Genomic DNA, 20040 nt, shown 5'->3' with positions numbered 1-20040 from the left:
GGGTAGGATGTGACTGCAGCCCCATCCTATCCCTACTAGGGAAAAAGTCACACTAGGTAAAAGTAAAGCTGCATAGGACCGGCACAGGGAAAGGAGGTATTCCTGAGGCACAGAAGCATCCAAATGGAAATCTAACCCACAGTGATGCAGGGTGTCTTGTCCCAGCTGTCACGGCATGGAGGAAGGAGGACTGGAAGGTGTCTGATGCTCACTCACCACTGTTCCCAGCTAGCAGTGCTGGGGAGATGGCTTTGGGATGGAGCAGACACAGCTGTGGGCAGGGCTGGACTGGGTGCTGCAGGACACCCTCGGACAGCACTGTGGACAGGGTGTGCACAGGCATGTCAAAAGATGTCGAGAGCACCTACTAAAGATCCGCTCTGTGCTCACTTTAATTAGCAGTAAGGAAATACCCTTCCCTCATCCCAGATGATGCATCTTGCAGCTGCAGGGAGTAAATGGAAAAAGCTGTTAGGGTCTTTTTGACTGATTGTTCTCAGAAGAGCAGAGGGAGCAGCAAGAGGCTCCCTGAGGCAGTTCCCGTGGCAAGGGAGCCTGTGACAGCCCCCTTCCCTTGCTAGCACCATCCCAGCCATCTGGGATCTTTCTACATCTTTCCTAACTAAACTGAGCCCAGACTGTCTTGGCATCACCCCGTGCTGACCGTAGCTGTTGTGTCCTGCTGGGAGCAGTGCTAATCAGGACAGGATTGCTTTTTTTTCTCAAGCCTTTGTGTTAAGGTCTCCTTTGTACATCAGAGCAGCCAGTGCCACATCGATGCTGTGCGAGCCCACCCAGCCTTAGGGGAGCAGCTGGACGCCAGAGATGCCCAGCGAATGTGCCACGGGCAGCTGTAAGCACCTGCGGAGGATGCGCCTGCCAGCCATGGCTGGGAGCTGAGGCTGCTGAGTGCGCGGTTGCAAGGGGGGGGCCTCCTGGGAAGTGGTCCAGAGTGGAGGAGTTAAATGCCTGAACTGGCTTTAGTACTTGGCAAGGCAGTCAGTGAGATGTGCAGACCTCCAAACGGTGATGCTGAGCTGATTGTGCATCCCCCAAAAGCAGGCTGGCTGCAGGACTAGCACCAGCCAGCCCACATTTCACTGCGCTGAAGCTGAGCCTCGCGGAGAGCAGAAGTGGATCAGCAGCATCTTGCACCCTGGAGAGCGCAGAGGATGTTTCATTTGAAATAGTAATTTCTGCAGGAGTGCAGATGTGGGTGCAGACTGTCCAGCTTGCCAAGGTTGCCACATGAAGAATGGTCCTGCTGTGGCGACAGTCAGTTTTGCTCCATGTCCTCCTGACTGATGGCTGTCACAGCCACGCAGCTGCACGTTTTGTGCTGAAAGACGGGGCTGCTGCCTTCCTCCTGCTTGCCTTGTGCTCTGTATGGCCACTGCTGCACTTGAAAGTCTGTCCCGGTTAAACGGGGAAAGGAATTCAGCAAAACCCGATATGTTACGATATGTTATGTGTTGCCAGTCAGTTAACATACAAAGAATGATGTATGTACACAGTGAGATTCCTACAGAAGCCGTGAATGCATATATAACAGCGTACAAGTAAGACTAGGAAAGCCATTGGGAAGGGCAGGCACTTGGGAAGGAAAGTTAAATGTACAGTCGGTAGGGCTGGGGACAGTGTGGTGATGGTCCAGCCAAGGGTGGCTGACTTGACCATCTCAGTGTGCTGAAGGATACAATGGTTTGATTCAGCACTTTGAAAGAAACAACACGGCCTATTTCATCCACAGCTAGAGTAGCCTCATGGCTTTCCAATACTTTAAGATTAACTGCACTAAATATATTATGCCAGGACCATGAATTCAGCAGAGCTGCCTTGCCAGGCAGTGTTTTGGAGCAGCGGAGATTCCTCCACCCTGGAGGAAGGCTCTGCCAGACCAGCAGCTCCAGAGGCCTCCTGCAATCTGAGGTTGGATCATGGGGAATGCAGCCAAGGAGGAAGGGACAGCTGGTGCATAGGCAATGCCAAACCAAATAGTTCAATGCAAGTCACCTTGTCAAATGATTTGGTATAGGTTTTCTGATACAATCATACGCTTTGGTTGATGGATGTGTGTAGCCCAATAGACTCCTATTTTTGAAGGGTTTTGACTGAATCCCTCTGGCTATTCCTCTGGGAAATGCAGTGTTATCCATCCTTCTGTGCTTAGCAAAGGAGGCTCCTACAGAGCCCAGGGCTCCTGGCCAAAGACAGTTTGGAGATGAGCTGTCTGCATGGCAGGGTGGCTTACTCCACAGGGGCTGGGCAGGCAAGCATCTCCCGAGCAGGGGGAGCAAGGCAGCACCGAGCCTGCTGCCCTCATGTGCACACACAGTTCTCATGTCCACACTTCAAACCCTCTGTTGACAAAACAGAAAAGGTTTGGGAGGGAGATCCAAAGAAGATGAAAGATCTGGAACAGATGCCTTCTAGGGTGATACCAGAGAAATGTTCTGCCTAAAAGGTCTCCACGAGAAGAGTAAGGATGGCTTGATCGCAGTCTGCACAAGAGATGGTTTCTGATAGCAGACAGCTCTTTAATCTAACAGAAAAAGACATAATGAGATCCAGTGCTTGGAAGCTGAAGCCAGGCAAACTCAGACTAGAAACAAGGTGGAAATTTTTTAACAGTGAGGATAATTAACCATAGGAACAATTTACCAAGGAATGTGGTGAATACTCCAACTCCTGAAGTATTCAAATGAAGAGTCTGCATATCTCTCAAAAGATAAGCTGCACTTCAAGCACACACCATGGGCTCAAAACAGAACAAGCAGGCAGGGGTCTTAAGCCAGCAGCGTAGGGAATCAAACCAGAGGATCATCACCTGTTCTCTCTAGCCTTAAAATGCCAAACCTAAATTTATTAAATGGGTGAATGGAGAAGAAGCGAAGACCTGGGACAGGGGTTTGGGGCTGGCGTTCCCAGAGCCAGGTCTGTCCTTGCAGAGGGGTGCTGAGCAGCGGGTGGGTGCCGCTGCATGTCCCGACTCCTGGGCTGGGCTCTGAGCACCGCATGTTGCCCCAAACCCTGAACCAAAGCAGCTGCACTGGTTTGTGCTGCGGGAAGCCCTCCAGGCTGCCACCACCTCCCTTCTCATTTGTAATGGCCTTCTTATCAGCAGAGAGCAATGGCCAGATGCTGAAAATAAGGTTTTCCCTGTAGGTTCTAAGCCCCCCTCTGGTAGGTTGCTTCGATGGGGCTGGGAGGAGGACCAGGAGCTGCGGCGCTGCAAGACAGGGCATGCCAGCAGCCTGCCTGTTTGTTGGAAGCTATCAGGACTCTGGGTTCCCTGGAGCTGCCCATACATGCTAGAGCCGTGAGCCGATCTCGACTGTTTTCTCACAGGCAGCCCCTCGCCACGCTAGCCAGCTGGTAACTGATAGATAATTAGTATTTTTCTCAAGTCGGGTTTGTGGCAGATCGGTGCTCCCTCCCCTCTAAAATGCTGTCACGTGCACCAGAGCCAGAAGAAGCGTTAATAGGGTCTTTGGCCTCCCGCAGCCTGGCTGCAAAAGGACATGGGGGCTCGAGCCCCCAGCACAGTGCAGCTGCCTGGGCTCACACGGAGCCCCTGGCAGCGGGGGAAGATGGACAAACCTCAGAGCTAAGTGGACAGGGGGACCCCTAACTCAGTCGTGGGCACAGGGGGCCCCCTGCCCATGTCCAGGGCCTTGCTTGCTGCTTTGGGGAGCAAACAGCCTGCAATGGAAAGGCTGGAGAGGCTCAAAGCCAAGGTGAGGTGCTCCTGCTATGATGGACAGCTGTCCAGCAGTCACCTACAGCAAACTGGTCTGCATCCCAGCGCTTGGCCAGTGGGAGACTGCTGTGTTGTTCCAGTTGCTCTGTAGCTTTCAGAGCTGGAGAGTGGGCACTGGAGAAGCTGAAATGGTTTGTCTGATGCTAACTGAATGAGGAGGATGGAAATCCTTGGTGTGGCAGGAGGTAGGTTCTCCCTTGCTGGTCACTGTCTGAAGCTGTGTGGGGGAGAGGCAGTTGTAAAGAGGAGGGAAAAACCTTCAGGAGCATGTATAGAAAATGAGCCCCCTCTTCAAACTTTCTCTGGCACTTTACCATATTTTAGGGAGGTACCTGTCCAACAGCAATGGCCTGCAGATGAGTAGGGAGCACGCACAGCTCAGTACGCTCTGCCTCTGAGCCACAAACATCTTTGTTTTTACCCGAGTAGCTGGGCAGAAGAGTGTGGATATTTTGGCACGCCAGAAGTAGAAAAGCAACCTCAGCATCAGCCTGCTCCAAAGCCCATTGAAACCAGCCCACTGGAGGCTTTCCACCAGCTTTCGCAGGGCGTGGATGAGGCTCCAGGAGCTCCAGACACAATGGAATTAAGAAAAAAGGCAAAGGAATTCGGTGTGCGATGTTCCAACACGATCCCGCTATCAGCTCCACTATCTCGAACGTGTATGGTATGCACAGGTCAAGGGAACGACTTACTGGCAACTGCTGCTCCAGCAGGAAGGCAACACTCTCCTGCAGGAGAGGCTGGAGAGAGATGGGAGAGGATGCGCCAGGGAATGAGGCTGCTCCGATCAGCTGCTCTGCATTTGGGTCTGAAGCATGCAGAGGACGTGGGGACGGAGGGACCTGCTGAAGGAACAGAGACAATAAAGGCTGCAGGAGGAAACACACGTCCATGCTCTGGCTCAGCAGTGAGCTCGAGTGGTGGCTCCAGCAGAGCCCCAAGGCAGCCCGACGGCAGCATCCTGGTGGGTCAGCCAGCGGTGCTCCCCACCACAGGTGCCCCAGCCAAGTCCCTCGGGACTGGATGCAGGGCCTGCTGCCGCACCGCTGGAAGTGGGGATTTACCACCTGGGATTGCATCCCACACCACGAGAACCACAGCTTGGAAGCGTTCTGGGGAGCCCTGACCTCCAGCACTTTAAAGAGGAGGGGGATGGATGCTGGGTGTGCCCTGGGTGAACCACGTTCTCTCCCTGTGCCCACTCCAGGCAGTGGCTGTCACAAAGCAGGAGAAGCAGCTCCCTGCTGCTTGGCACAGCCTGCCAGGGATGCTGCGAGGGGCAGTGGTCTCCCCCCAGAGTCCAGGACTTGCTGCTGTGGCTTTTTGCATTTCGTTTCCAGCAGCAATTCCCAAGCCAAACCCAGTCTCTTCCTTCCTCCCCTCCCAGCTTGCTCCCCTTATCCAGTTTTGATAATGCAGAATGAAATAACTGTTTTGCTGGATTTTCAACTTCCTTTTTGGATGAGAGGGAACTCCAGCACCAGCTTGGTCAGGGGACCCAAGTATCCAGACATACAGGAGTCAGACTTACTAGAAGAGGTTAAAGCAACCCAGAGTGTGCCAGCGCTGGCTGGTTGAGCAGTGACTACGAGAGGCTGTCATCCTGGTTGGCAGTTATTTTAAGGATGTGCACACTAGGGAAGGAAGGGAGAGGACTCCTTTGGGGGTTAACCAAGGGATTTTAATTAGCAGTAATGGCATGATAATAAAGGTAGAAGAATGTAGGCTGTAGCGTGCACAGCCTGTCTGTGCTGGTTCTGCTGTGGGGACAGCCCCAGCCCTGGATGTCACCGGTGGTCCAGCGCTGGTGGCAGTGGGGCTGGGGGCATGGCATGCAGGGCTCTGCATGGGGCGCTCTGCCAGGCACCGTGAGAACCCCCGAGTCCTGGGCTCTGTCAGCCTGATGTGTCACCAGTGTGGTGCAGGGGCTGCAGGCATGGGGAGGCAGGTGTTGGGGCATCCCTGAGAGCCATCCCCAGGCAGTGTCTCTGCTGCCCAGCCTGCCCGTGGGGCTTGGGCACCAGCAGATGCTCTCCCCTCAGGCATCAGTGATGCACCAGACATATTTGAAACCAGCTCAGAGTAAATGAGCAACAAAGTAGCTTTTGGGGAGGAATTTGCAGCTCGATGAGAAGTTGTATAGGCCAGTGATTAAAAATATGGTTATTAAAAAATTAGAAAGAAAAAAACCCTAGCTCTGTGGTCGGTATGTCTTCCAGGATCTGTCGTAACAGATTCGTCCAAGCCGGTTAACGGTATTTGCGGTTTGCAAGATGCTACATGTCTGAGTAAGATGACAGACACGTTATTATCACCTCTCCTCTGCGATCTGTCTGAACCTGTCCCAGGATGCAGCTCCGCAGCTGCTTGCTGGGGAGTGCAAGGAAATTAGCAGCCGGAGGCAGCACTTTTCTTCTCTCTCTCTTGCCAGGCTAGTGGCTTTATTGGGATCCATTGACTGCAGTCCTGGACACGTCTTGAGTAGAGCTAATGAGGAGACTGGAATGTAGAAAAGGAGGAGGAGGCGGCTGGTAGGGAGGAGGGGGGGGGGAGGATTTGTGGAAAAAGTAATTGTTGAGCAAATCATTTCCTTCAAGAGGGAAAGGAGGACTTGGCTGCAGCCCTCCCAAAGCAGGCAAGTCTAGACGCTTCAGTGTCAACAGTTGAAGATAAATAAGATTTTATCAGCTTCGAATCTGTTGGGACACATCCTCCTAGCGGTTCTGCTGCCCAGGGAGGGCTAGGACACATGGACTTTGCCCATAGATCTTTCCATGCTGAAGATTCTGGTTCTTTTTTTGTATGAGGCTGTCAGCATCCATAGGGAAAAACACCTCTCCCTACTCTGGTTTCCTGTGCTGGAGCAGTAGCTAAGGGTCTGAGCAGCGTGGTGGCCTCTTCCAGAGTGGGTCCTGGGTACTTGCTCAGGGTGGGCAGCAGTGGATGCTGAGACCTAATTTAATGCTACTTCACAGCTGCAGCTGTATCGGTCACTGTGAATCATTGCGGGGCGTTAGCTCATTTGGATCTGGTGATGTGCAAAACATTTCCTTGGATGCAGTGGCAGCAGTACCAAGGTAACCTTGGTAAAGCCCTGCAGCAGCCAATTGCACCGCGGGGCTCTGTCACCCTGCTGTGCTTATTTCCCATTATGTTCGTCACTGGTGCAGCAGAGTCTCCATCTTGCCCAAGAAGTAGCTGTGTTTTGAACATGGAAGTGAAAGGAACCCCATCTCAAGACATATTGGGGTACCAAGTCCCTAGAGAAACAGAGGTTCATGCTGATATACCACTGGTATTTAAACAATCCAGCTTTTCCAGTTGTTCCTAGTGCCCTGGACTTGCTTTGCAGGACAGATCACAGTAGCAGGGAAGGGATGGCAATGGAGGTAACATTATACTTTCAGCCCAGCAGATGAGGGCAGACATTGAAATCAGCAGGACTACAGAAAAAACCCAGAGGAATATACCTTCTGCAAGTTTACATACGCTTCAGGTAGATCGCTCAGTGCTGTTACTGCTGTTTAAACCAAACCAGCACCCACGAGCCACACTAACATGCGAACCTGTTGTGCACCGCAAACATGCAATAACAGACACTCTGGCTTTTTCTGTGAACAGAGATGACCTTAGTAATAACGTAACTTTGGACATGAACAGTCCAAAGGGTAGAGCAGGGACTGAGAATAAAGGCAGGAGGTGCCCAGGGGTAGAACTTACCCAAGCTCTTCTGGAGGTGTGAAAGAAATCTTGGGGCTGAGCTCAGGCCGTGCTGATGCACCAGTGCTGGGAAGGCATTCAGGTGTCCCAAAATGTTGTTCCCGTGCCCGGGAGTGGCAGCGAGCTGGCAGCAGTGTGAGTGATGTGAGTGCTGGCTGTGACCCCGCTGCCACGTGTGGCTGGTTTCACGAGGTCAGCTTGTCCAAATGCTGCAGAACGGGAAGGGTATGAGTGACCAGCCTGAGGTTCAGCGCTAGGATAGCTGGCAGAACCATGGCCGTGGCAAAAGAAGTAGTACCAAGCAGCGAAGCGGCTGCACTAGCCGATGGGATTAAATACTGGCATTTCGATCTCCCGGGTTCCACTTTGCAACTGTCTCGTCTTGTGCTTGAGGAAAGCGCGGTGCCTTTGTGCTCCCTGCGAGCCGGGTGTGCACATTTCAGCTGCAGCTTGTAAAGCACCAGTAACTCAGATTACGTAGTGCAGCCCTGCGCAGAGATGCAGGTCTGATTGATTATTAGCAAATACAGATAACCACATAGGAGCAGAGGCGTGCTCTTCCCCTGAGCAAGACGTGCATTTTGCTGTCCCCTATAGAGAGGGTACAGCCAAGGGCCCTTCCTGGCTTCAAACATGGCTGGGGACATGGAGCCTCTGGGGATCCCCAAACCTTAATGCTCATTCACCCCATGGCCATCAACAGGCCAGGTCTGCGAGACCAGGCGCACTTTGCCTTAGCAGCAGCTGGAGGTACAGCTGTGAGGAGCCGGGAGTGCGGCCGCACAGGGCACAGCCCTGACTGTTCTTGCCCAGAGTTATCAGCATGGAGTTCCTTAAAAGAATAGTTTGTTATTGTGGAAGGATCTTTGAAGGCAATCCTGGAGCTGTTAAGACATGATAAGGTTATCAGTGGAGGCATGCCTGTGTTGAGCGGCAGCCTTTCTCCCTGCGGGGCAATTGCTCTGCTATTTAACAGAGATTTATCCATGTCATAACATGGTATAATGAGAGAATTTGTTACCAAAGAACTTGCCATAATGCACCTCTACTCTTCCAGAGCAGTTATATTTCCCAGGCATGTTGAGGACTGCCCGGGAATGTCTACATGAAAGGATCCTTTGACAGGAGTTGTCAGTATTTTAACACCTGGCAAGGAAGAGCCCCCCTCCAACTAACCCTTGTTTTGCCATGTTGTCTCCTAAAATGAGGGCGTGAAACCCCCATTGCACTGTGGGCGAGTAGGTTACGTGGGCCACGGCCGCACGAGTCTCCCCTCCCAGCCGGGCAGGAGGGAGCGACTGGGCGCTGAGCAGAGCCTGCGCTTCCAGCCTAGGCACAATCGCTGCCGGGATCGCGCCCAGGAAGCTAACCTGGCTGTAAAGCCAAGGCGTGGGCAGTGTCATCAGGTATCGCTGCAAAATTTGGGGATTTCCATGAAAGGTGGTGTTTCCGCATGTCCTCTCTCTCTGAGAAAGTCCACATGCCTCCAATACTGAGGATTAATTCTTGCTGCCAGATTCAGCTTCATATTACACCTCCCAATCTCACCCTCTAATGACCACAGCATTCTCCCACTCTCTCTAGCCCGGAGCAGGCTCTGACCCCAGCATACACCCCCCATGAGCCGCTGGCGTGCCTCTCTGGGAGCTGGTACCTGCTGCCAGCTGGCCGTCAGTCCAACACATCCCCACCATGCCCAAGCTGCTGCAGTTTGCCTTGGTAGAAGCCTCTCCCCTTTATATCTTCCCTGACCTTCCCTAGAAATACCACCTGGAAAGGGCTTATCATCTTGTTTGCCTCTTCAGCAGTTTCTCATTTGCCTCTGCAGCACTTGCCAGGCTGATGGGAGCCCATCCAGTCCCAGCAGGCTCGGTGGGAGCCTCTGTGGGCAGGGAAGGCTCGCTCAGCCCACGGGTGGATCCACTCCTACGGAAAGGGCAGCAGGATCAGGAAGCACAGATCCCTTCTGCAAACCCACCTGATGCATGTGTGCACCAGACTAGGCTGGCAGCAGTGGGAAGACAAGGGCTGAGCCACCCGTGTCAGGTCCCTAATGCCCTCCCAGTCCCATGCCAGCTGCCAAGCCCTGCCATCCCCCGGCTTCAGGCAGCCCCGCCACCCAGAGAGCGGAGCAGATGGCTCACGGTGGGGCAGAGGGAGCCTCACTGGCCTCTGCACACCTGTATTCGGATGGCTGAGGACAAGCTTTAACATCCTCACAAATACTCTGCACGGTGGTATTTTCTTGGCATCGGGCATTATGTTGTGGGGATGAGATAAAATACTTTGAGCAGGAACATGCCCTGCCATGCAGGGACTGGCTTCTCTCTGTGCGGCAGGGGTGGGCTCTTGTATAGCAAACACATTCTTTGTGAGATGGAAAACAGCGTGGCACTGGTGAGGTGGAAGGGAATTGCACATCCCCACACCTGGGAGCCGAGACACGCGTTTACTGGAAGGTGAAGGACGGGCCCTGCCTCCCCCACCCCTCCGCTCGAAGCGTGCAGCCTGCTCCTGCCTGCTGCATGCTGCCAGCCCCTGCCCACTGCACGCTGCCAGCCCCTGCCTTGCTGCAGCCCATCACCTGTGGGTGCGGTGGTCCTGGACCAGCGCTGGGTCCCTGTCCCGAGGGTGCTGTTGCCGAGGGGCTCTGCCGTGCTCCAGGGCCGGCTCCCAGGCACGCTGCTGTCTTCAGGCTGCCATTCCCATTTTCAGTGGCCACCAGGAGCTTCCCCTGTACTGAGCAGGTCCACAGCCCTTGCAAGGGAACCTTACCCCTCACTCCAAACCGAGCAAATCCCTTGTGCCTTTACGAGGAGTGTTTAAGTGGTCATGAACTGTTTTCTATTGATGCCTGCAGAGCATCCTCCTCCAGCAGCCAGCCTGGGGAGCGGGTCCCGCCGTGTCTCCTCTGGGAGCCACTGCTGCTGCAGCAAGCAGCTGCAAAGCATCGACTCATGGTCAGAACAAACCCTGTCTGTGTCATTCGTGCTACTCAGAATTAAACTCTGAGGTTTTGCATAATTAGCTGTGATTCCATTAACGACGTTAAACACAATTTCCTTAGGCTGTGGTGCGTCAGCACCCTCAGTGCTCTCAGCTCAGCCAGGAGCTGTGCACAATAGGAGACTCAGGGTTACGTTTCCAAAATGGGCTGAGTGATGTATGCATGAGGGTTTCCACTGATTTTCAGCAAGATTTCCTCTAAGGCACAGCATAGTGGATGCTCCTGCTTTGCCGGAGCAATTAGGCTAGCTGGGAACCCCTTCCTACAGCGCCCAGCCCTTCGCCCTGTAGGTGGGTGGTATCTGGCTTACGTGGGAAGCGGATACGATGTGGTGCGGGTGAATTTGGTCACATTTAAATATTTCCACGGGAAAAACAAATATCGAGCCTAGAGAATAAACAGTTACCACAAAGACAGGCTGAATGTCCTTTGGTCACCGTCCCCTACAAAGCACTGGGAGTAAGCACCAGCAGTTTGCAACGTGGAGCAGCCACGGAGGCCAGGTGCCACAGGGGTGATTGCTGGTACCTGGAGCAGCTTTGCACTGGCACAGTCCCTCCAGCGTGGCTGCAACGCAATAGGTGGTAATTGGTTTTATAACAAGTCATTATTTTAATTTGCTGCTTTACTGCCGTGCTCGCATTTTGCTTGGAGTGGTGAGAAAGCAGCAGGCGGGTGGATGTGAGGAGCCGAGGGAACAGAAACGCCTGTCTGGGTGCAGTGGGAGCGGGGGCATCAGCCTGAGCCCAGCACGAGCCCCCGTGCCAGGAAGGGGAGGGAGCCCTGCACTTGCACCGCAGCAGCAGAGGAAGCCGAGGGCAGGCAGGGGAGCAGTCGCTGCCCCATCAGGCCCAGTGACATTCACCCGTCTCTTCTTTTCCAGTACTCCCCTCTGCTGAAGAAACTCTACTGTCAGATTGCAAAAACATGTCCCATCCAGATCAAGGTGTCCACCCCCCCACCGCCGGGCACCATCATCCGGGCCATGCCCGTCTACAAGAAAGCAGAGCACGTCACCGAGGTGGTGAAACGCTGCCCCAACCACGAGCTTGGCCGTGACTTCAATGACGGTGAGTGCTGCTCTCCCTGCTCTGCCGGGGACCACCCTGTCGTCGCGGGGGGCCATGTGTCCCGCCCTGCGCTGCAGCCCTCGCGTGCACAGGACCAGCATCCTGGGCAGCCACGTCCTCTAACGCAGAGGTTTGCCTTGCAGGCCAGTCAGCCCCAGCCAGCCACCTCATCCGGGTGGAAGGCAACAACCTCTCCCAGTACGTGGATGACCCCGTGACAGGAAGGCAGAGCGTGATGGTGCCCTACGAGCCCCCGCAGGTACCCTGCTGCCCTGGGGTGGGGGGGCAGGATCAGCCCCTGCCTCTAGCTGGGCTTCTGCCGGTGCTGAGGGTGAACCCATGGGTGACAGGGCAGCTTGGTAGGACACAAAGGGCAGGAGCGTCCTGCTTGCCCTGGCACATCTAAGGCCACCTGCTGCTTGCTTCCTGCACTGGTGGCAGCTGCATTTGAGCATCTGCAGCTCCCAGCCTTGTGATGCATCCCAGAGCATCCTATTCCAGGGGAGCAGGTTGCAAAGGGAGACCCCTCACCGTCCTTGTATGGTCCCCTTTTCCCAGCTGGGACCATCCCCACACCACCCTTCTCTGGTGCTCCCCTGCTCGTCCTGCCAAGGCGCCAGCCCTGCGCTGGGGGCTGGGAGGGCCCAGCCTGCCTCCCCCCATCACTCCCTGCTCAGCGCCGGCTCTCCCCTCCTGGGCAGGTGGGAACCGAGTTCACCACCATCCTGTACAACTTCATGTGCAACAGCAGCTGCGTGGGAGGAATGAACAGGAGGCCCATCCTCATCATCATCACCCTGGAGACGAGAGAGTGAGTGGCTGTCGGGGCATCTCTCCCTGCTGTGGGAGGGCTGAGGGCCCTCGGGAAGGAAGCCCCCCCTGCAGAGAGCACCCCCAGGGGAAGGGGATGTGGCAGCCCCCCGCAGCCTCAGCCTGGCACAGGGGAAAGGCTCTTCCCTGCTGGCTAGGAAAGGGCTGGCCTGGAGGGACTGGGGACCCAGCCCAGCACCAGCTGCAAGCTGGAGCCTTCCTCTGCCTCAGGAGCTCCTCTTCCCCCAGGAGATTGCTGCCAAGGGGCTCCCTGCACTCAGCACCTTGGGGGCTTGATTGCTTCCCAAGCAATCCGTTCATATGGAGCGATGAGAAGATGCTTGACTGGTTTGGTTTCTGAGCTGGACCAAAACATGGACTGAGCTGCGACACACTTCCCAAGCAGAAATAGGGTCACTGAATTCTCTCTCCTCCCAGCGGCCAAGTCCTAGGAAGGAGATCATTTGAGGGACGGATCTGTGCCTGTCCCGGGAGAGACCGGAAAGCTGATGAAGACCATTACCGAGAGCAACAAGCCCTGAACGAGAGTGCAGCTAAAAACGGCAATGCCAACAAACGCAGTAAGTCTCCTTGCCAGGAGAGGGAGGGGGCTCAGGGCACTGCTCTGCTGCAGCCCCAGGCTCCTGGCCTGCACCTGCACCCCCTTGCCACTCAAAGCCACGCAGAGGCTTCTGCCTCAGCTCCGTTCCCATTGCACCCAAAATCACCGTGCTCCAGAAGTTTCGGGTCCAATCCCCATCCAGGCACCATGCTTTGACCTTTCTCAACCAAATCTAAAGTCTTATAAAGAGGACCCACTCCCTTTTCCCTCCAGAGTGCAAAGCTGTTTGTGCAGGGCTTTCATGTCCACGTAAATTTGCTCTTCATTATTACTAATAAAGGGACATCATCGATGCCAGAACCCAGGTGAACAGCCAGCACGCTGCATGGCTTGAGCTTAAATCCTGCAGGGAGCCAAGGTGCTCCCGGCCCGGCTGCGAGGACAGCATGCTAACGTTCTTCCTCTCTCCTTCCCAGCCTTTAAGCAGAGCCCCCAGGGCATCCCAGCGCTGGGTGCCAGCGTTAAGAAACGGAGGCACGGGGAGGAGGAGATGTATTATGTGCCTGTAAGTGTTGGTGAGCTGCGCTGGTGGGGAGCTGGGCTGGGAAAGGCGGTGGCATTGTCCCCTCCGCGATACACCCCTTGGGGATGTGATGTTGAGCAGGATGGGGTTGCATGGTCTCCTGCAGGGCGGCAGGTGTGTGTAAGAGCAGAGACATTGAGAACAGAGGCGAAAGCATCTGTGGGTGCACACATCTGAGGGAGTTCTGGACCCCCAGGTAGTCCCTGGCCCCAGTGAAGCCGCACCTTCGGCTGGGTGGAAAAAAGGGGCCACGAGGAAGGTGGCTAGGTGGGATGGGAACAAAGCAAAGCCCTGGACTTGTTCCCTCCTCCAGGTGCGAGGCCGGGAGAACTTTGAGATCCTGATGAAGATAAAGGAGAGCCTGGAGCTGGTGGAGCTGGTCCCGCAGCAGCTGGTTGACTCCTACCGACAGCAGCAGCAGCAGCTCCTGCAGAGGCAGTACGTATCACCACAGCCCCCCGAGCCTACAGCCCGGAGAGGCTGGGCAGCCACCCCGGCTACAGGAGCCCTCAGGCAGCCCCAGTCTGGGGCTGGTTCACCGGCTCACAGCACGGCTGCCCAGTGCCAGGTGCTTAGCGAGGGCTGGTGACCGCTATAGGGCCGGTATCGGTGCGGAGTGGCTTTTCTGTGCCACAGTCCACGTCGGCACAGCTGCCTGAAGCCTCAGCGGGGAAGTCTGATCAGCCAGAGGGGAGGTGGGCTGGGGCAGGGTGCCTCCATCCCCCCCTCTGCTGCAGGCTGACCGGCCGCTTGGTTTCCCCCGAGCAGGAGTCAGCTGCAGACGCCTTCCTCCTACGGTCCTGTCCTGTCACCCATGAACAAGGTTCACAGCGGAGGAATCAACAAGCTGCCCTCTGTCAACCAGCTGGTAGGGCAGCCGGCACAGCACAGCTCGGGCTCTGCGCCCAGCCTGGCGCCCATGGGTAAGGGTCCGCACCTCACCGGGCTCGGCAGACCGCAGGGTCCCTGCCAAGGGAGCGGGTGGTTGTCACAACTGGGATGATGTCTAATGGATCTATTTGTTGCATTGACATGGCTGCTGCCCAGGACCCGGCATGCTGAACAGTCACCCCATGCAACCCAACGGAGAAATGAATGGGGGCCACTCGTCCCAGTCCATGGTCTCCGGATCACACTGCACCCCCCCTCCGCCCTACAACCCCGATCCCAGCCTCGTCAGGTAGGGAAGGCATCCGACGCCCTGTCTGTCTTGTCCTCTGATGTTTCTTGCTGTTGTCCCTCACTCTAACCTTCAGATCTGTCTAGCAACTGGTCAACTGGCCACTGGTCCCAACTGAGAAATCACTGCTCACGCAATCACGTAGACCATTCTTCTCATCTCAGAAACCAAAGCCCAGCTACCTACCAGTTAGAAACCTCTATCGCCCTCACATACCTCTATCTGGGTAATCCGTCCCTGCTTAATTAAAAATTAAATGCATCTGAACAAGAGTCTTTTCCTGCATGTCCAACCAGCACGTAGCTTTGTGAGCTTCCCCCTTCCCCTTCCTCACCCGCAATGCCTGGAAATCAGTCCGCGTGGCTTATTTCCATCAGGAAGGCATTAACAGGTATGCAGCCACTTTTTAACATGTCAGTCTTTAAAAAGACCACAGACATTTCAGCAGACACCCTACCGAAGTCAGGGAGGCTGTACGTGCAGTTGAACTAGAGGCGCGTAGCCACAGCCCGGCACGATGTACAAAATACCCCCGGCAGCCCCAGCCTGCGCTGCGGAGCTCGGCCTCGCTGCCCAGACCGGGCATGGCCCCGGCTCCTCCCCGGGAGCTCCAGCTCCCTCAGGTTATTCCGTGTAAGTCACCGAGCTGAAACTTCTGACAATCAGGAGAAAAATAGTAATAATAAAAAAAGTAGTTCTAGGAATGAACGTCATCTTGCTTCACTTTGACACGAGTGGCAACCGAGGGCACAGTAGGGATGTATGACACAGACAGAAAGCCTGCCCGAGCGGTTGGAGCATCCCAGAGCTCCGTCCCTTGCGCCTGCTGCAGTCCTTCTGCGCCGCAGGGCTGCGGGAGCTGCCAAGGCCGTTGGCAGCAGGAGCTCGCCGCAGCCCCTGCCTCTTCAGCGACCTGGAGCACGGTTTGCACTACAGTGATGGTTGCGAGCACAGCTGTTATTCGTGAGAAGTTAATGCCACTTTATTTTCCAAATTTTTTCTGCAGTTTTTTAACAGGATTGGGGTGTCCAAACTGCATCGACTATTTCACCTCACAAGGGTTACAGAATATTTACCACCTGCAGAACCTATCCATAGAGGTAAATGCTTTGGGAAGATCTGTTTTACCACTTGTTTCTGTCAGCTGTTGATCTGAAAAGCATGGACAAAACTGTTTTAAAGGAAAGGGAAAACTGTGCACCAACCCCTCACACAGAATATACGCTCCCCAGGATTCGTCCCTTCCCTTTATGCATCCTTTCCAGTCCTTCGGATTTAGCGGTAGTTTAGCCATCAGTAGCAGCCATGATGGTCTCCATGGGTTCTTCCAGACTGTCAGAAACAAAAGAGCTAAAAGATCCCCAGCCCAGCCCTCAGGCAGATTTTCCACCTACCCCAGAAAAGCCGGCTGAGGTGCTCAGCAAAGTAACCCAAAGCCCACTGAGCTGGCACGAGCACCTCCACTGCAGTTCGGTGAGTTTTAAATCTGATCTTATGTCTGCCTTATTAGTCTTTAAGACAAAAGGAGCTAAAGTAAGGGAGTCAAGCCTGGGATGTTTGTATTAAGGGACCCCTGGAATGAAATAGCACAGGTCTGGCAAAAGCTGGCATGAACAGCAGTAGAGGGGGTGCTAGAAGTACCTGCGCTTGCACACCGCGCCAGCCCTCTGCTGCTGCCGTCCTCGGTTAAAGCACAGTCTCTGCAAAATGCGGTTGCGGGTGGCACCAAAGCAGGAACTTCCCCAGCCCATCAGGGTAATGAAAAAAAATGGGGGAAAAAAAAAAATATTCTTAAACTCTCTGAACCATAGCACGCCCTGTAAATCCCAGTGTTTTGGCTGAGACAAAGCTCCTGCCCCGATCCCATTTGGCCCCCAGGCAGTTGGTAGAGATGTCACCTGCCTGGCAGTGACAATAAAATGCGCGGCCGTGCGTTGGTGATGCAGCTGTTGGAGACACGATGATTTTTCATTGGTAGCTGGGGCCAGTTGCGTAACCTTAGCCTGGTTTTGGACCATTTTCTGAACTAACTCCGTGACCGTCTGTAAGCTGTCAAAGGGAAGGTTTGGTACGGCCAAAACTTGTACCAGACCGCTGAGCTGTGTGTCCAAGTCGGCATTTGTAATTACTAATTGCATACTCACTGTCTTCTCTAGTTAACACTCACGTGAGTCTCTGTGTTTGGCATTAACATGGATCTCTGGCAGCTCTCCGCTACGACGGTGTTTGTCCTGGTGCAGGGCCCCCAGTCCTGAGGTTATCGACCTCATTTGGCTTGATGAGTGTGGCCCATAGCATCGTAACAGCCCGCTGTCGCCCGCCTGGGTGCGTTCGGGCATGGCGCTGGCCCCCGTGGGCAGAGGCTGCTCCAGCTTCCCGGTCCAGGACCGGAGAGGCCAGCCCGGCCGATGGCTCCTTGCCCAGGTGAACGGACATGAGGACGCTTCACATGCTGCTCTGCAACCTGCGTCCGAAAGGGATGGGTCCCCTCCCTTCGCATTTCCACATCAGTTTGATGTGAACCCATGCCCTCCAAAAAAGAAAGCAAATTTCTAATGAGCAAAGCTGCGTTTGAGTAACTGGGCAACTGGCCACCGGTTACAAATGAGAAATGGCCTGTGGGGGATGCGCCCGTGGCCTTGGTGCTGTGACCCAGAGGAGGTCCAGCCCCGCCACCGGTGGGTGCTCAGGGATTGTGCCCATGTGCTCCCCCCCAGGTTCGGGGGTCCAGGGCTCGCTGCCACAGGCAGCCGCATCTCTGCCAGCTGCTGGCTGTGCCTCAGCGGTGCTGTTCTTCCAGGATCTCGGAGCACTGAAGATCCCGGAGCAGTACAGGATGATCATCTGGCGAGGTCTGCAGGAGCTCAAGCAGAGCCACGACTACGGGGCCCAGCAGCTCATCCGCTCCAGCAGCAACGCCTCCACCATCTCCATCGGCAGCTCGGGCGAGCTGCAGCGGCAGCGTGTGATGGAGGCCGTGCACTTCCGCGTGCGCCACACCATCACCATCCCCAACCGCGGCGGGGCCGACGAGTGGGCGGACTTTGGGTTTGACCTCCCAGACTGCAAATCTCGCAAACAGTCCATAAAGGAAGAATTCACGGAGGGAGAGATCAACTGAGGGTCTCCAGAAGGCAGCAGCAAAAGACCGGAGGGGGGAAATGAAACCCCCTATGAAAAATGTTTTCAGCCTTGGGCATCTGGAAAAGTGTAATTTTGTTGTCTGGAGGGGAACTGCAAGCCCTGTGTGAAAGCACGGCCCTGAGCCGCACGGGGAGTGTCTGCCCCGGAGAGGAAACCGTGGTGGCTTCGGCGGAGGGGAAGAGGAGGGTGGCGGAGCCAGCTCAGCCACGGGCGTGCGGGTTGTCTGCCCGCTGCAGGCACCCGCTGGTGCTTTACACTGTTCTGTGTTTTACTGGAGGATCCCCGCATCCGACAGACGTGGTGTAAAGACGGTACATTTTTCTCTTTGCAAGACCAGCCTTCGGTACGGCTTACCTACCCCCGTCCCGTATCCCCCGTCGTGTCCAGAACCGACACCATCGTGATGGTCTTCACCATCGTGACGAGGACTCGGCCCTTCCCTGCTCCATTTTCTGTACAGAAACCTGCCAGTGGCTGCTGCGAAGCCACACGACCTGCTCCCTGCCCGACTGCCACCACCCACCCCTGCCCTTCAGGTCTCTGTGCAGCCGCAAAGAACCGCAAAGTTCCCGATGTGGTCACGTACTTAAATATTTGTGTATATAAACAGAAGCAAATGTACATACGGTATGCTCATTGTGCTGTAAGGAGAAAAAAAAGATTTATTTTCATGTACGCTATAAAAATTGATACTTACTCCTGAGACACTATAGTGCCAAGTAAATTAATTTCATGTTCTAGCATGTAAAGAAGAAGAAAATCGTGTCTCCAGCCTTATCTACTCAAAATTCGTATTTTTTCCTCCTCTGAGTATCTTTCACACAACTGCAAAGGAGGGGGCAAGCCAGGGAATTCTGCTGGGAAGTCTGAGGTTGGCTGACCCCTCCCTGCTCCAGTGGGGAGCGTGGCACACGGCTGAGCCCCAGCGAGCAGGAATGCAGGAGGGGACATTTGATCCGACTTTGGAGCAAGGAGACAGACTAGGTGACCACATGAGGTCCTGCCAGTTTCGTTTTCTGTCGCTGGTCATTGTTTCCAGGCGTAATTTGTCTGTTGATTCAGGCTGGAAAAAACCCTGAGCAGAAAGCAAGGCCACCGGTGGGTGCGTTCCCTCCCTCGCCAGCGCCTGCACGTGTTGAAAGGCGACGTCCCACAGCCATCTCAGCAAGGCGCAGAAAGTCACCGGGGCTGCCACTGCGCGGAAGGAGGGGGGGCGGGAGGGCAGGGAGCTGCTTCTCAGCCCTCAACCTCAGGTCGCTCAAGATTTTGGGCAGCTGGAGGGAATCAATGCAGAAACGACGCTGCCTGGCACATTCCCACTGCTGCGTCTCCTCCCCGCTTTGCCTCTCTGCCGGAGGCAGACCGCCCACCGTGTCCCAGCTCCCCCAGGCCGGGGAAGGAGCCAGGGGGCCCTTCACAAAGCCTCCAACCAGCAAAGCAAAAGAAGAGGAGCCGAGTCCCACCTACCACCTCCAGGGCCGTCTCCTTGCAGGCTTGCAAGGAGGATCCCGGGGAAAACAAGCATGAGCTCCGACACTGTACCAGCACCCCCAGGGCCCAGGTCCTCCCTCTGCCACCTCTGTCCCAGTGTCCCACAGCGGCTCTGAGACTTGGGCATGCAGGAGGTGGCCTCCTCTCCCTCCCACCCTCGGCAAGGGGCTCAGCTCCGCTCCCCCAGCCGGATTGAGCCGCAGGTGCCAGGGCAGCATCCCGGAGGCCGTTACGCCCCTCTCCACTGCAGCAATTAGGAACCTGACTCCTTTGGTGTTGCCGAAATGTGAACCTAAGTCCTAAGATAATGACTAATTAAAGCACTTTAATGCTTTAAAGGTTTTGAAACAATCATTCGTGTTTTTCAATGTTAACTAAGGCTTCTTCTGCCAGTATTAACTAATACACTCCCACCATGGTATGAATGGTATTTTTTGTAATGTTATCTTTGGAAAATGTGTTATTTTTATAGCTGTGGGGTTTTTTTGTTTTGGTTTTTTTTTTTTTGTAACACAATAAAAACATGTGGGAATGACAACATCTGGCAACTAAAGTCTTGCTTACACCGTACGGCAAGTGCCCTCCTGTACCAGCTTAAGCCCTAAAGCGTAAGGCCTCGAAGGGCCACAAGTTGCTTTGCTTCACCAAGCAACTGCAAAGATACACAGAGACGCAGCCCTGTGCAGGAGCAGCTGCCAAAAGTGTCTTTA

The 20040-nt window shown here is 54.9% G+C and overlaps 1 protein-coding gene across 2 annotated transcripts in view; it reads left to right on the top strand.

Annotated features, from left to right (window-relative positions):
- TP73 (tumor protein p73) overlaps nt 1–19833 on the top strand; it is a 31594-nt gene extending 11761 nt beyond the window's left edge. The window contains exons 5-14 of one of the 2 annotated variants that reach the window (XM_055704790.1): nt 11374–11560; nt 11704–11819; nt 12262–12371; nt 12809–12951; nt 13409–13497; nt 13829–13953; nt 14284–14438; nt 14563–14695; nt 15702–15795; nt 17496–19833. In XM_055704790.1, coding sequence (XP_055560765.1) covers nt 11374–11560; nt 11704–11819; nt 12262–12371; nt 12809–12951; nt 13409–13497; nt 13829–13953; nt 14284–14438; nt 14563–14695; nt 15702–15795; nt 17496–17816 — 1473 coding nt within the window. In that variant the 3' untranslated portion in view covers nt 17817–19833. The remainder of the gene's footprint in view (nt 1–11373; nt 11561–11703; nt 11820–12261; nt 12372–12808; nt 12952–13408; nt 13498–13828; nt 13954–14283; nt 14439–14562; nt 14696–15701; nt 15796–17495) is intronic. The other variant, XM_055704791.1, reaches the window with a different exon arrangement.
- The last annotated feature ends 207 nt before the right edge of the window (nt 19834–20040 follow it).

The sequence above is a fragment of the Falco cherrug genome, chromosome 3, assembly GCF_023634085.1.
Source record: "Falco cherrug isolate bFalChe1 chromosome 3, bFalChe1.pri, whole genome shotgun sequence".
Lineage (NCBI taxonomy): Eukaryota > Metazoa > Chordata > Aves > Falconiformes > Falconidae > Falco > Falco cherrug.
Note: the sequence above shows the minus strand (reverse complement) of the source record. Positions and strands in the feature narration are given on the sequence as shown.